Source organism: Erpetoichthys calabaricus, chromosome 13 (assembly GCF_900747795.2).
Source record: "Erpetoichthys calabaricus chromosome 13, fErpCal1.3, whole genome shotgun sequence".
Taxonomy (NCBI): domain Eukaryota; kingdom Metazoa; phylum Chordata; class Cladistia; order Polypteriformes; family Polypteridae; genus Erpetoichthys; species Erpetoichthys calabaricus.
The window spans coordinates 11,520,242-11,537,419 of NC_041406.2; the positions used below are offsets into that span (position 1 = coordinate 11,520,242).

Consider the following 17,178-nt stretch of genomic DNA (forward strand, 5'->3'; position numbering starts at 1 on the left):
TCACATTCTGAATAAATTACTGCAAACTACACACGGGTTAATTATCTGTTTTGCATTGCTTTACGGTAACACATACATATTTTACTTGTTTTTTTTGATGTTGTTATGGCTCTTTTGTTTTAATTATAATATGATTTTACTTAAAAACTTCATGTACACTTTTCTTAGATATTTATTTTGAAGTATAGTCCAGGGGTTCCTTAACCACTGGCAATAACAGGAAGTAAAACTGAGAACATAAGCTTGGGTCTTTAAAAAATTTTCATTATAAAGGTGAGTGCTGGTTTCAATTGCAAGTAACCAAGTTACCACAGCAGCTTCTTTGAAATGTTGTCTTTTGATCTAAAGTACACAGTGGAAACTGAGAACAAATACATTTATATTTTAATTTCAAAAAGCTGTCATAAAATTGTTTCTTTTTCTTTCTTTATAAACTGTGTGATGGAACCTTGATTGGTTTAAAAGCATTAAGTTGTCTTGTGAATTCAGCCTACTTTGTGGATTTGCAGTCAACAGCAAGCTTTTTAGGCCTCTAACCTGGCCATGTATTATTACATGTGAAGATGAGCTAACTTAGGGGCTCTCAATCTAAGAAGTTTTCAACACAAAATCTATTTTCATGCTCACTTTTTCAATGGACTGGTGGCATGGAGCCACAGCGGTGCGTATGGTGCAGGAGCTTGGATTAGACAGGACAGTAATCCACTAAATAGCATGTGTAGACAATTAAAGACTAGGCAATTTAGGAATGTCAGTAAACCTCACAGAATGTCTTTAAGCTGCAGGAAGAAATCTGAATGTCCAGGCAAAAACTACATAAGCAGAAAGAAAACAAGCAAATGCAAAGCAAAAAACAGCCTTATAAGAAATCAAATTTCACAAGGCTTAGGCATGTTGGATGCTTCTAGAAATAAATCCATGGAATTCTAACAGATTTTTTATGGAAAAAACAACAGCAAAGCCATAACACGGAGAGTACACCCTGGGGTAAGGTTGCAAGTTTATTAATGAATGAATTCATTTGATGAAAAAGATACCATGAAGATCATTTTACTATTTTCAACTTCTTTCAGCTGAGATGGCATGTTGTTACATTGGTTAGTGCTACTCCATCCTTGATCCTCCTTCTTGGGTCTGAATTCTGTGCCTGGCAAGACGGTGTGGAGTTTCAACCTTACCCCATTGTTTGCATGGGTTTTCTCCAAAGACGTACTTGTCTGCTTACTCAGCAATTTCAAACTGGCCTTGTGTGACTGTGGGTGTTTGAGTAAGCGGGACCTGTGATGGACAGGAGTCCCATTCTGAGCTGATCCCTGCCTTGCGCTTGATGCGGCTGGGAAAAGTTCTAGTCCTCAGTGACCACGAAATGGATTAAGCACTTTTGAAAACTTTATAATCTTGCAGTTGTTGTTAATGAGGAGTATAAACCATCAGTGTAAAAAAAGTAATGTTTCTGTTCTGTGTTGACCAGCATATTTAAAGAACTAAATTTCCAAAGAGGAAGGGAGTGCCTTCTGCTGGATAAAACTGGCAACTACGGCTACATTGAATGTAGATACCTATCACCATGGCTCAGGCTCAAACTTATTGTCATGTGTGTAGAGCACAGTGAAATTCTTACTTGAATGTCTAAGCTTTCTTAACTGATCTCAGGCTATTGTCACACAATGAAGAAGTTTTCTTTCTTTTTTATAAAAAATATGTCCATGTACAAAATATATGCTTGTATAATATGTGCATTTTGAATTAAGCAGTTTTCTTCTGCACTTCTTGAATTTAGCCCTGAATATAATTCATATTTTAAAAATAATGTATGGTGCTAAAAGAATCATAAAAAAAAAAAAAAAACTCTCTCCAAGTAAAACAGTAACATCACCAATGACCACAATAGCTTAAAAAATGTATAATCATACAGGTATAAGAGCTTACTGTACATACACAGAGAACTATACTGATATTTATGCTATTAATAAACTGTTGGCATACAGCACAAGAGACAGTGATGATTAAAATTGACTACAGAGCATGTTTTAATTTTGAAAACTTTTTAAGGGATTGTTCTTAACTGGGACCTACCCTTCCTGTCCAGCACAGTGTACTGGAAGAAGCAGGGTCAGAAAACGAATGGTAAGTCAGGGTTAACATATCGTGGACATGCATCTCCAGTCCTGGTGCTGATGGGCCACAGAGTCTTCAAGTTTTAAATAAATTGCTTTCTTAATGACAACCTTCATGACTCTTAACAGACAGGTTACTTTAATAATCAGGCTAAGTGCTGTTGTCATTTTGCCAGGCAGAGATTTTCACCTAGTGTGAATATTACTTTTCAAGTAAATCAAAATTTTATTGGGCTGGACTGGCTTGGTAGTATTTGTATTTTTTTTTTTGCAATTATTACTTCCCATCATTGTGAAAAAGCAGATATTTTAGGATTGACATATATTGGTGTTAAATCAGCTGCTCAATTGTTTCCCACTGAACTATTTGCACCTCCTTTTGATGAAACAGTTTGATGAAAATAATATTCTAAGTTTCACTTCAATTTCCACAGCTATAAAACAAGACAAACCAAGAACACAATAAAACAACACAGTAAAAAAAAAAAAAAAAGTACAATACAGCAATTCACAAAACAGAAAAACAATATAGTTAGAACTCTTTTAATTAAGGGAAGAAATGCCAGCAGATTCTGTATGCTAACAGATTTAATTCATCTGAAGATATATTAAAACAAAAACCCAAAAAGACAGCCTACCATTTTAATAACATCACGTATGGCAAAATATTTTTCAGTCAGATCACCTGCTTCGGAAAGAGGAGAATCATAGTCATAGCTTGTGGGTTGGGAAGCAAATGGTGAATTTGCACCTAAATAGAAAAAATAAAAAAAATCTACAGTTATAATAGCAGTTGACACTGCAAGACAGTAGATTATATTTCACATTTTTGAATATATATATACCAGTTGTGTAGGCCCGTGCTGTAAAAAAACCTGGGCTCCTAGAAACTATTGAAATTGTCAGAAAAAAATTGAAATGCAGAGTCGGTGGTTTCGTTTTGTGGACGTGCTCGCCCCCTTTGTTTATCAGCAGCAAAGTGAGTTTCACTTTGGCGACGGAGTTGCTTTCTTTCAGCTTCATGCTGTAGCCTCGTACTTCATTGTTCTTCTTCTGACTCGTTAACTTCCGGGCCGGACAGACAGTTCCACGCATAGACGTTTATATACAAGATATATAAAATTCAGCGTCTGTATGTCTGTTCTCTTTTCACGAGATAACTACTTAACGGATTTAGATTGGGTTCTTTTCTATAATTTGCTTGAACATTCTGGTTGATTTTCTGACTTCTCTCATCACGCTAAGTATCATAGTTCGCTAGCGGTACTGATTTATTTGCACAAATCCGAGAGAGATGCAGCGGACCAAAGGGAGGGAGCGGAGCCCACCTCACTCACCCTCCAGCCTGGGGCCCTAACTTACCTCCATTTAGCTAGCGAACAAGACAACTGCTTAAGGATTTAAACTGGGTTTTCTTCTATAATTTGATTGAGCATTCTGGTTGATTTTGCGACTTCTCTCTTTGTGCTAAGAATCTCAGTTTGCTTGCAGGAGCGATATATTTGCTCTAATCTGAGACAGAGGCCGCAGGCCGAGAGGAGGAAGAAGCGTGGCGTCAGCAGTAGGGAGCTGGGCAAGGCCCTCCTTACTCACACAACAGGCTCCATTTGAGTCGGTCTACCCCTGCGTTTTGGAGTGTACCTTGCCTCTGCTTAGCTCACAATACTTGTTTGTTTATTGATTTTTAAAGTTTGTCCTGTTTCGCTTCTACGTGGGAGGAGCCGCGGGGGATGGCTAGTAATATACAAAAATATGAAATATACCACTTAAAGGTAGTGCACACCCATGCTGTATTAAGCAGATTAGTTGTACTGTGAGCGGAAAAAATAAATTTTACATTTTTGCCAATTACTCTACACTCAATAACCCATAATGACAAAGTGAAAACATGTTTTCAAAAAGGTTTGCAAATTTATTAAAAATCAAAAACCGATATCCCTCTATCCTATATGTATTCAGACTTATTACGGTGGCACTCCAAATTGTGCACAAGTGCCTCGTTTGCTTCAATTCTCCTCGAGATGTTTCTAGAACTTGATTGGAGTCTACCAACCTGAAATTACAGATCTAGTCTAACAATGTCTGTAATCTACATTGTTCTAGAAAGCCAAAGGGTCCTGATGTGGATGACAGAACATTTACTGGTTCAAGTTCACAGCGTGATAGGCTACAGCGGGGCTATTCAGTAACAAATTCAGTTGGGCCAGATTTTCAAACTAAGAAGTTTAGCTGGGCCAGACATTTGCAGCAGCCAGTAAACAGCAAGTAATAAAAAATTTTTAAACCAAAACAAATGAATGCATTGAAAAACAAGTAACATTTAGTCATTGTTTCCCTTTTTAAATGTGGCCACATCTGACTCAGGCACATTAAAAAGTGCATTAAAAAAAACAATAAAAGAGGTATAACTGAACTGAATCCGAGGTAGTAGCAATACTTTTTTCCACTTTTGAAATAAAAAAAAAAAAAAATTTTGCTCAAATCTGACCCTGTTACATGTCAAAGTGCATAAAATCAAAAAAGTGTACAGTATTTGCAATACCATATGTATTTCCCTTTTGAAATAAAACAAATATTTTAGTCATACATGACCCAGGCTCATCACAAAGTGCATTTAACAGAATACATAGAGGCAGAGAGTCCCAGAACTACATTTTTTTTAATTTGGTGAAAAAACAGTGTTTAAAATAGGAATTGACAAATCATTAAGTATAAGAAAAATTCTTGACATTTATACTGCTCCTTACTCACTACTCAAAGCGTTTTGCAAACTCAATGCTGGGAGGACCCAGGAAGCAAACCCCTGATCTCCTTATTGCGAGGCAGACAGTTACCCTTATGCCACCTGAGTAGATGTACTGCACTGCATAATATTTTGCTTGAGAGTTTAAAATTACAAACACAGAATTTCAGTGTTGTGTCTGTACTTCTGTCACATTTTAACATAAAAGTGGTTAAACAAACTGTCCAATTATAAACCATTTCTCTTTTCATTGATTAAGAAAAATTATTTTAGTCCAATGAATTTGTATTATCCCCATTATAAACAACTTTGCTCAACATAAAAAGGGCAGCTGATATTCAAATATAAGATAGCATACAATAATAATGATAATAAGAAATAATAATAATACATTTTATTTACATAGCGCCTTACAGTACTTCAAAACAGGTAAATAAATAAAAAAAAAAAAACCTCACCATTCCAATAACCAAAGTTTGTTCCTCCTATAAACATATACCTAAAAAAAAAAAAAAACAGTATTTAGATTAAAATACCTCATATCATGACTTAAAATTTAGATAGATAGATCTTTATTTGTCCATATGGGAAATTGAGCTTTTTACAGAAGCTCTTTAAATAAATAAAATATATAAATAGGTATATAAGCATGTACGAAAATAAATAAATAAATATACAGACACTTTGGTCTGATAACACACCAGAATGATTATAAATGGCGGCTACTTAACATTTCAGGGTACATTTAGCTCACTACTGGCCACAAATTCAATACCTTAACCATGAAATGACAATGACTAAAAAAAAAAAAAAAAAAAAACAGAAAGCAAACATCGCTTTAATCTGTAAATCTTCTTCTTAGTCTCTGCACATAGCAGTGCTTTCATATTTTGAGTGCAATACTGTAAACAATATGGAATGTGAAGCCTTTTTCTTGTAATCTGCAAACCTCAACCACACGCTGATGCTATGTGCAACCGCAAAACAGTCTAAACGTTATAAAAAAAACAAAAAAAACAAAGAAAAACAAGTCATGGGTCAAACTTCTTACAAGTTGACGTTGGCTCCATGCAGCAGGATTTCATTCAGAGATTTCACTATGACGTCTTTGTTGACAATTGAGTGGGCTTCACCCCAATGGTCTAACCAGCCTGTGTAGAATTCGGAATTCACCTGCATTAAGAAAAAGCACCACATTAGTTCTAAACTTTAATATCTGATAAAAATAACTTTAACACGACGTTGGTCACAGGCTTATTGCTATTCTATTCATAGGTTCACAAAGCCTAGGCCTTCTAGCATTTAGTTTATAACTTAAACTGGACTCACTCTCTCATTCACTCACACATTTGACACAATACCTCACCCTTTTTAAACATGTTGTTTTATGTGCAGTACATAGCATGGCAAAAATTGTACAGTCACACACTGTCAGTACATGCAGTGTTTGAAAGAAAATGGAAGTACAATTGCAAACACCAGACATGAACTTGAACTGTAGCTGAAAGGACCCCACATCATAATACCCAGTGTTGGTCCTGCATGTCGCAGGCATATGCATGATGAATCTCTGCTGCAATCTAAAGGTAAAACAGTTGACAGCAATTGTTCATTGTGTTGCTTGGCTAATGAACCAGTGCCAGAGAAATACTCAGTCATTATAATCTATAGATAATACAGCAATGAAGTTGTTTTTACTGTAATGGAAATCCTGCAGACACATTTAGTGACTGAATGCATTATTGGTCACCGAACCACAGATTGGCAGCTCATTTCCTTTTTCATTCATTTCTACACAAGTTAATTGCATTTCTTTTTACTTTTTATGGTCTAAAACATAATGTGACAAACTCTCTACAATTTCAAGGAGCAGGAGAAGTAAGCTGCTGGGACAAATGTTCATACAAGCACAGACATTTCCCTGTTCTTCTGGCTGGTGGACGAGTAAAACACAGAAATCTCCAACATGTATTAAGTGGAAGCAACCTTTCTCAAGATGACTTTCATACAGTACACTAATTGGTAAGTTAAGTCATTTAGTATTAAAACTGAGAATAGTTCTAAAGAGTTTGAAAAGTCACCAGTACTTTTCAAGGAAAGTTTCTGAAATTTCAAAAATGTGTACAGTGCACTCAATCTGAGATACTTCAATGGAAATGCACCTTTTTAGAACAACATTTGAATAATCTGAATGAGAACAGGCCATTCAGCCCAACAAAGCTTGCCAGTCCTATCCACTTAATTCAATCAAGTTGACTTTTGAAAGTCCCGAAAGTCCTACCATTCATCACACTACTTGGTCACTCATTCCAAGTGTCTATAGTTCTCTGTCCAAAGAAAAACTTCCTAATGTTTGTATGAAGTTTACCCTTAACAAGTTTCCAACAGTGTCTCCGTGTTCTTGAACTGATTTTAAAGTCATAGTCTTGATCTACATGACTATGAATGATTATCATTCACTTCATAATTTTAAACACTACAATCAGATCTCTTAATTTTCTTTAGATTAAAACTGAAAGGCTCAGCTCTGGGGTCAGCCTAGTTGCTCTTCTCTGGACTTTTTCTAGCTCTGCTATATTTTTTATTTTTGTACCCTGGAGAACAAAACTGCACACAGGACTCCAGATGAGGTCTCACCAGTGAGTTATAAAGCATCAGCATCACCTCCTGTAACTTGTACTCCACATATCAGGGCGCTATATAACCAAACATTCCATTTTCCTTCTTAATCGCTTCTGAACACTGTCTGGCAGTTGATAGTGTCGAGTCCACTAAATCGACTCCTAAATCCTTCTCATAAGGTGGAGTTTTGATTTTCAGACCTTCCATTGTATATTCAAACCTCACATTTTACTTCCTTCCTTTCAATGATAAGGGTGCAACATTTAAAAAAAAATCAGCCTGCTGGGAACCAATTTGTTTCATGCAGACAGACAGATAGGATGATGGCAGCAGGTGCTTTTCACATTATATGTGAATGCACCTGAAAATGGCAATCTGACACAAAATCTACATATAAAATGCACACTAAATGGAACATATTTAACACTAACTTTGGATCTTTGCTCCTCCTGGCAAATTTAAAGTGACCCTTGAATGTTTACTGTATATGGAATAGGACACAGTTTATAAAACTTAAACTTGCTGTACCTTTAAATGCAAAATGCTTAAAGAACATTTCTTTTTTTTTCAGTTTATAAAATTAGCTTCTTTTACATCAGTGATCACGAAAACCACTCGATACACATTTGTTGATAACAGCAGTCTCCCACTGTTCAGTAGTCACCACATTTGCCATCATCTTTATATCTTGGTTGGATCAGACTGCACTTGTATCTGTAATCTGAAAGCCACTACGTTTGAGTTAAGCAGATAAATATGCAAATGCTCTACATGGATATACAGTATGAACAAATCATGATAGGAAACCAAAAAACTGTGTATTTAAATCTTCTTCCAATACAAATCATTCATCACTTACATTACTCCAAATTGGTTTTCACTTTGGTATGTTTAATAAGATATTATGAACAAAGATGAAAAAAGGTCAGATATGGGTTGTTTTTATTTTGGATATTACATGAAAAACCTGAAATTTCAAAAAATGTGTACTGACTTTTGAGGTCCGCTGTAGGTAGCAGCAGGTAATCCGTTCTTTAGTAAATACATACAGTGACGTCTCGTGAGCAGAGCGGCTTCTAGCCCCATGCAAAGGGATAAATTAGTGGACAGCAGGAAGGAGCTGAGATATCAAGAGTAGTTCCTCCCCCAGTATAACTGATGGCAGTGCTACACTGGCGTGGATCCAGTAAGGACACCTGCAGGGGTTAATCGGAATCTTAGTCCTGAGAGACAACACTGTTGGGGTCCTTGGGTACCCACCAGAGGGCTTTGCAGGGAGAAGGACTCCTCGTTTCAGGAGGCTTTCGTCTGACCGGGAAGTGCTTCCGTCTGGCTATGCTCCAATACTGGAAGTACTCCCAGGTCTGACATAAAAACGAACCATCCAGCCTCCTCCAGGTCGTCAGAGTCGGGAGGCAGAGGGCAAAGCTCACCTGGAGGAGGAAAAGTAGGATTGTTCATTGAAAGGCTGTGGTGCTGGTCTGAATAAGAAGGTATTTTCTGTAATAATAGAAAAAGAAAAAAACCAAAACTTTATTTTACACCTGGGACTGTTTAGTGTGTTGTGTCTGGGATTTTGGGGTCTTTTACGACATATTTAGTTATGCAGGTCCCTGCTAAACAGACAGCTAAGAAACCCTGTGAACTACCCGTTGAGTGAATATTGAATAGGTCAGCATATAAATGCTAACAGTTGAGGCATTTCCACCATTAACTTATCCACCAATAGAAAAAGAACCTCAGAGGTTCAAGTGCCTTTCGTGGGCACTTTAACCCCACAAAACACCTGACTGCTTTGCACACTTTCAAGAGATGCTATGCCTTTTCTTAAAGCATGGTAATCTGAACTACACAATGTATTCCACGTGTGCTCTTCCAAATGCATTATATATTCTGAGCATATTACAAAGATTTTACAACGTAACTTTTTATTTGCTTTTTCAAAATTTCTTCAGTATACTGCCTAGAAACTTAAAAATTGCAAATCCCTGAATGTCAGGTCACATTAGATGATTTTTCAAACGATTTGCAGTTGTAGCATTCATTTACATAACCTTAGAGACTCAGAGGAAGACAGTGGCCCGTTCCCAGGTATCTAGTACAACGTACCCAGTGACTCACTCCAACTAGTCCGCAATTTGCCCCAACAAAATAAAACAGGCTTGATTTTGTCTTAAGTCGTAGAGATGGGCTCTGTGTGCATGAGAGCTGACAAACAATGAATGCTCATCCGGAAGTACAATAAATGTAGTGCAGCACACAGTGGCAGTCAAAAAGCACTCCCATTGTTGCTGGTGGTGTAGTCTGATATACCCAACAACTCATTCTGCGATTTGCATCAACAAAACTTTGTCTTAAGTCATATGGGTGGGCTCCCTGTGTGCAAGAATTGAGAACAAATGAACAATCAGCTAGTAAGACAATGCATATAAGGCAGATAGAAGGAATAAGGAACATTAGTGTTTTAGATCTCGCAAACAGAAGGAAAGCTTACCTGACTGATGTTTCATGTTTTACAGACCACAAACAAATGGATCAAGATTATTGTTCAGCTCACCATCCTGGAAAGCATTCATACAGCACCGGTTCAGGCAGGCTGCATGTTATTTGCTGTCAGAAAAACAGCCGAGCTCGACATACTTTGAGAATGCAAAGCTGTGCTGGGAAGTCATACCCTAGTCATGTAATCTGACATTCTCATGTGACAAGTCATCTCATGCAACAGATCATCAGGTCTCATGTTTCTTTCAACCAGAATTTGTGTAACGTGCCACCAGCATTTGTAGATTATAAAAAAAATGTAAACAATCTTACACTTAACCAAGTTCTTCATCCTTTAAGCAACAGTGATCTCAATGTTGGTTTATTTTACTCTGTCTTTATTAAAAGAAAAGGTGAGGCCAACAAATTAATTACTTCAGTTTCTTCATTGACACTTTCAGGAGGACTTTCCCACTTAATGTTCAGAAAGCTAAAATTGCCATTAATTAAAATTTGACTTGCTTGTATGGAATGTTGTTTGATTTTAATTAATTCAATAAAATGTTTAAAAATTAAATAAATAAAATAGCCAATAATCCCATATTTCTCTTTGTCACATGGATGTTTCCTATATTGTGACAAACTAGACTACACTCCAGTTAGTTTTTAGAGACATTATTAGCCTGAAGTATGCAGAAGTGGGTAGTAACAAGTTACATTTACTCTGTTACATTTACTTGAGTAACTTTTTAAAAAAATTGTACTTCTAAGAGTAGTTTTACTGCACCATACTTTTTACTTTTACTTGAGTACATTTGTGAAGGAGAAACGCTACACTTACTCTGCTACATTGGGCAACTCTCGACTCTTTACTTTTTTCCATTTACACATTAGATACGCTTATATTTTTGTAAGAGAGAAGTCGCCAGTGGATCTGCTGCATGACTGTTTCACCAATCAGACGTAGCAACAATAATCACATGACTACATTTCACCAATCAGACGTAGCCATGCAGTCACATGACCACACACAAACTTCCTGCGTCTGCAGCCTGTGAGAGATTTTTAGTCATGTGGGGCTCCTGTTCACTGTTAAACGGTCACAGCTTCACTGCAAGAACCTTGAGAGCCAACTCCTGCTGAAGCTTAACCATCACTTCACTGAGTGAAGAACAAGCAGGTTTTAACCAAACATGCACAGACAGTCATGGTAAAGTGAGACTTCTTGTACATGCACAAGCTGCCTTGTTCTAATGTTATTTTCTATCAGTTGTGCTATTTGGAGGGCAAGTGTGTGACGATGTCGGTCCCCTACAGACTCTTTTCTTTTCTCCTTTTCTTTGATTCCCCCTTCTTTTTTTTTTTTTGTGCCGACCCGTATATATACACTCCCATCTTTGTGGGCCTTAATCACAGGCCGCACAAAGCCAATGAAGCAATTGAAAACGATCGCACCCGCATGTGCAGGTGTGACTCGCTCCAACTACCTCTTTAACTCCCCACGGTCGTGCAATTATGCCTACGGAGAGTGACACGGCTTTATGGATTTGAAACTGGCATTTTTTTTTTTTTTTTTGAAAGCTGCAGACCCTCTGCACCACAAAGTGAATATACAGTATTCTACTGTCAGTGTACAGTATACCCTGCACTGTAAGTAGTTTGCACTGTTTAAACATACATGTTACCTACTGTAGATATTGGCTTCAAAACCTTTGTTGTGAAAAACTGAGATTTGGAACTTTGTGTTATTTGTGGATCTTTATTTTGTAAAGATGTTTTTAAAGATTTTTACTCATTTTTTATTATTTGGAAATAGCAGAATTTGCACATTATTTTATATTTTGTTTGTCTTATTACAACATTTCTAAAAACTAAATCATTTATTATGTTCAAACAGTTACTCAGTACTTGAGTAGTCTTTTCACCAAACACTTTTTTACTCTTACTTGAGTAATTTTTTTGATGACTACTTTTTACTTCTACTTGAGTAATATTATTTTGAAGTAACACTACTCTTACTTGACTACAATTTTTGGCTACTCTACCCACCTCTGGAAGTATGTATGAGAGTAATTAATGCTGAAATTCAAGTAACTCTGGACTTTTTACTGCAATTGGATGTTATTGTGTGAAATATCAAAATGTGATGGTGTCTTGTTAATCCAATCACTAACTTAGACACCTCCTTTATTTGCTTACCCACAGTCATTCAGACATGTTGTGCTCTTCTGTGACAATCTTTTCAGTCTGAATATCACCTTAAAATGTAGTATCATATCTTCCCCTTGCCTATCTTGCCTACATTTCCTAGAGAATGTATAATCACCAATACGGTTTTTCTAACCATGATTTTGACTTAACCATGGCATAGTATTCCCAAGGATATCATGATCTCAAACCAATACTGTTGGGTCTAGCTTGTGTATTTTGCTGCATGCGTTAAGAAGCAAACATTATAACAGATGAATTGTAAATTTCCCTTTACTTGCTTTGGTGTGCTCTGTGGGTTTCCACCTTGTTTTCCCCGAATAGAATTTAGTTTAAATATTTGTACACTTTTCTAAAGACCCTTATTTTGTATTTTTGCAGGGGAGCTCATATTATTTGCTTTTTCCTTACAGTCTTAACTGTTAATGACAACACACAAATGAAGAACCAGAAATGAGTTTAAAACCAACAGAAAGACACCCATTTCCTTTCACCAGCCAGCCACACAGATGAGATAAGCTTTGCATGAATCCACTTAGAATGAAATGTGAAGTGTGATGTTAGGGTCAGAAAAGAATATACCACAAATACAAAAGCAAAGTTACCTTAACGAACCACTGTCTGGCAGAGGAAACTGGAGAAGCCATAGCATAACCTACCTGAGGAAAAGAGGTTGTGAAAACTCCACAAACAACTCACTTGGCCACGGGTCTACCCAGGATGATGCACTTTAAGAGTGCAGGCCACGACACCACAGTACCACCCCAGCATACTCCATAATAGTGTCATCTATCAAAATGTAAACTTTACCCAGTTAGCTTTAACTTTACTTAAAATGTGCTAAGTTTGATTTTACACATTGAATAAACAAACTATCATAAACCATGAAAACAATTTTAAAAGGTAGAAATACACTTAAATTTAAGCAAATACCACTTCCTGACCATTTTTACTTCCGAGTATTATTGGATATTTTTTTGCCTGACAAATAAGTGAACACAACATTTACAGAATATCTACTCTAGCCATAACATATAAAACTAGCAAGACAGTGTGGCCTGTTGGTGAGGCATTGTAGTGCATTGCTGTACTTTAATATAAGGCTACGGATTCAAGTCCCACAACTGGTGTCTTGTGTGACATTGATGTTAGCCAATTAACCTCCCTGTTTGTGCTCATAGGACAGAAACATCTGAGCAATGGTAGTATTTCTATTTAGAGGATGCTTTGGAGAAAGGTATCAACAAAAAATTAAATAATGTGGAAACTACTTACCACGTACAGCATTGGGAAAGGCCAAATAAAAGAAGCTGTACGCTCTAATAACCATAAATGTGCTTTAATTGCTAAACCAATGTGTTATAAACCTTACTACTTGAGGAAGCTGATCTACACAGTATGGCAGTTCTTTTTTAATTACAGGAAATGTAAAACGCCCAGAAATGTTTACTTTTATCTGCTCATTAAATGTTCCTTAGTTTTAATTTTTCACTTACTGCTTTGTATTTGTAACTTTGTGTACACTCTTGCGGTCACTCTTAAGCTAAGAGTAAAGTAAAGGAATCACATTGAACGGAATTTAAATAAAGTTAAAAGACAATAAATAAAAACTTCACACAATGGTACACAAATTTCTCTCACAATGACTGGTTTCTCAAAAAGATGACAAAAGATCATTCAGGACAAATCAGGCAAGGGGCAAGACCATCTCAAAAGGCACACTATATACTGTATATATATGTTCAAAATCGTATGTCATATAGTACACATTTATAGATCATTATTTTCGTTTTCATTAGGAGAATACAACAATGATAATCTTATGTCAATACAACCAATTTAAAGAGCATATGTCACACAAAATGCCTTATATACATCTGCTCCACTACGAACAGTAGTAGTTCAGTTGTGTGTTAGTAGTCGACAAATACGGTAAAGCCTATGTAATGCTTCTAAATTGTAAAACTGCAAAAACAGTCAATTGCGAGCAAAATCATGACTGGTGATCATGGAGGAGAAGTTGTATTCTTTCCGTGTATTAACATGTATTAAGCAAGTAGATTACCATTCATCTTGCACAGACAACAACTTTCAATAGTTTTGGCATTTGCTATAACTATAAAAATATCTCAGGGCCAGAGTTTTAACCATGTTGAAATATACCTGTGGACTGATAGAGAGTGAAGCAAGCTGTCGAGGTGGGGACAGGCCAACGTAGGCATCCAGGGGGCGCAAACCGCCGCCCCCCCCCCCCCACCCCCCCCACCACATATATATATTTGTGATAGGTGGCCGGCCATTTATCTCGGCCAATACCCCCAGGCCGCCAGGTGGAGCTCTCCTTGCAGTATGGAAGTACCCCGAATGCCAGCAGGGAATTATGGGCATTGGAGTTTTCCTTTACAACCCTGCTGGATACCACGGGGGCCGCTAAAAGGCACTGCAGGGAGGAGCAGTAATTATTTTCCCTACACCCCGGAAGTATGTCAGAGTCACATGAACAAAAGGAATGATGTGCTTCCGGGGTGAAGAAAAGGATTTTTTTTCTGACGCAGAAGTGTTCCTAGTCACGTGGACAGAGAGGGCGAAACACTTCCGGGTCAAGGACTATAAAAGACTCCGAGAAACACCAGAGCGTTGAGTTGAGCTGGGTGGAAGGGTGGCAACGCGTCTGGGAGTGTGGAGTATTGTTATTGATTACTGATTTGTTTATTTATGAGTATAGTGGAGTGGAGGGTGCTTTGTGCACTTTATTATTATAATAAATTCAATTATTGGACTTTTATCAGGTGTCTGACGTCTGGTCTGAGGGTTCAAGGGGTCGACAGTGCCTCTATCTTTCGCAATATATATATATATATATATATATATATATATATATATATATATATATACACAGTGCATCCAGAAAGTATTCACAGCGCATTACTTTTTCCACCTTTTGTTATGTTACAGCCTTATTCCAAAATGGATTAAATTCATTTTTCCCTCAGAATTCTACACACAACACCCCATAATGACAATGTAAAAAAAGTTTACTTGAGATTTTTGCAAATTTATTAAAAATAAAAAAACTGAGAAATCCCATGTACATAAGTATTCACAGCCTTTGCTCAATACTTTGTCAATGCACCTTTGGCAGCAATTACAGCCTCAAGTCTTTTTGAATATGATGCCACAAGCTTGGCACACCTATCCTTGGCCAGTTTCGCCCATTCCTCTTTGCAGCACCTCTCAAGCTCCATCAGATTGGATGGGAAGCGTCGGTGCTCAGCCATTTTAAGATCTCTCTAGAGATGTTCAATCGGATTCAAGTCTGGGCTCTGGCTGGGCCACTCAAGGACATTCACAGAGTTGTCCTGAAGCCACTCCTTTGATATCTTGGCTGTGTGCTTAGGGTCGTTGTCCTGCTGAAAGATGAACCGTCGCCCCAGTCTGAGGTCAAGAGTGCTCTGCAGCAGGTTTTCATCCAGGATGTCTCTGTACATTGCTGCAGTCATCTTTCCCTTTATCCTGACTAATCTTCCAGTTCCTGCCGCTGAAAAACATCCCCACAGCATGATGCTGCCACCACCATGCTTCACTGTAGGGATGGTATTGGCCTGGTGATGAGCGGTGCCTGGTTTCCTCCAAATGTGACGCCTGGCATTCACACCAAAGAGTTCAGTCTTTGTCTCATCAGACCAGAGAATTTTCTCTTTCTCATGGTCTGAGAGTCCTTCAGGTGTCTTTTGGCAAACTCCAGGTGGGCTGCCATGTGCCTTTTACTAAGGAGTGGCTTCCGTCTGGCCACTCTACCATACAGGCCTGATTGGTGGATTGCTGCAGAGATAGTTGTCCTTCTGGAAGGTTCTCCTCTCTCCACAGAGGACCTCTGGAGCTCTGACCGAGTGACCATCAGGTTCTTGGTCACCTCCCTGACTAAGGCCCTTCTCCCCTGATCACTCAGTTTAGATGGCCGACCAGCTCTAGAAAAAGAGTCCTGGTGGTTTCAAACTTCTTCCACTTACGGATGATGGAGGCCAATGTGCTCATTGGGACCTTCAAAGCAGCAGAAATTTTTCTGTAACCTTCCCCAGATATGTGCCTCGAGACAATCCTGTCTCGGAGGTCTACAGACAATTCCTTTGACTTTATGCTTGGTTTGTGCTCTGACATGAACTGTCAACTGTGGGACCTTACATAGACAGGTGTGTGCCTTTCCAAATCATGTCCAGTCAACTGAATTTACCACAGGTGGACTCCAATTAAGCTGCAGAAACATCTCAAGGATGATCAGGGGAACACCTAAGCTCAATTTCGAGCTTCACGGCAAAGACTGTGAATACTTATGTACATGTGCTTTCTCAATTTTTTTATTTTTAATAAATTTGCAAAAACCTCAAGTAAACTTTTTTCACATTGTCATTATGGGGTGTTGTGTGTACAATTCTGAGGAAAAAAATGAATTTAATCCATAAGGCTGTAACATAACAAAATATGGAAAAAGTGATGTGCTGTGAATACTTTCCGGATGCACTGTATAAACATATATAAATACACATACACACACATAAATACATATTGTATATAAAAAAAACTTATACACATTCATCCATGTGTAATATACGGTATATATTAAGGAAGGAGCTACTCAGTGATTTGTTAATGGCAACAGCAGGCTATTTAAGTTTGCCGATGATACCAAAGCACATGGAAAGACAGATAATCAAGAATCAGCAAAATTGTTACATGGCAACCTGGACAATATATAGGCTTGAGCAGATTTGCGGCAAAGGAAATTTAAAGCACATAAATAACAGGTATCACATATACCGTAGTAAGTAGAAATGTCAGATTTGAATACACAAAGTGCGATTTGAAACTTGAAAGTACACCTTATGAGAAGGATCTAGGAGTCAGAGTGGACTCATAACTACCTACATCTAGACAGTGTACAGAAGTAATTAAGAAGGGTAGTATGATGAATGAAGTACATGTCAAGGGTGGTTATGCTAAAGCTGTATA

The 17,178-nt window shown here is 37.6% G+C and overlaps 1 protein-coding gene across 1 annotated transcript in view; it reads right to left on the reverse strand.

The window, feature by feature from the left end:
• glb1 (galactosidase, beta 1) overlaps positions 1-17,178 on the reverse strand; it is a 94,819-nt gene that overhangs the window by 32,144 nt on the left and 45,497 nt on the right. The window contains exons 8-10 of the mRNA XM_028817960.2: positions 5,912-6,033; positions 5,319-5,359; positions 2,756-2,868 (exon numbers count right to left, since the gene is read on the reverse strand). Coding sequence (XP_028673793.2) covers positions 2,756-2,868; positions 5,319-5,359; positions 5,912-6,033 — 276 coding nt within the window. The remainder of the gene's footprint in view (positions 1-2,755; positions 2,869-5,318; positions 5,360-5,911; positions 6,034-17,178) is intronic.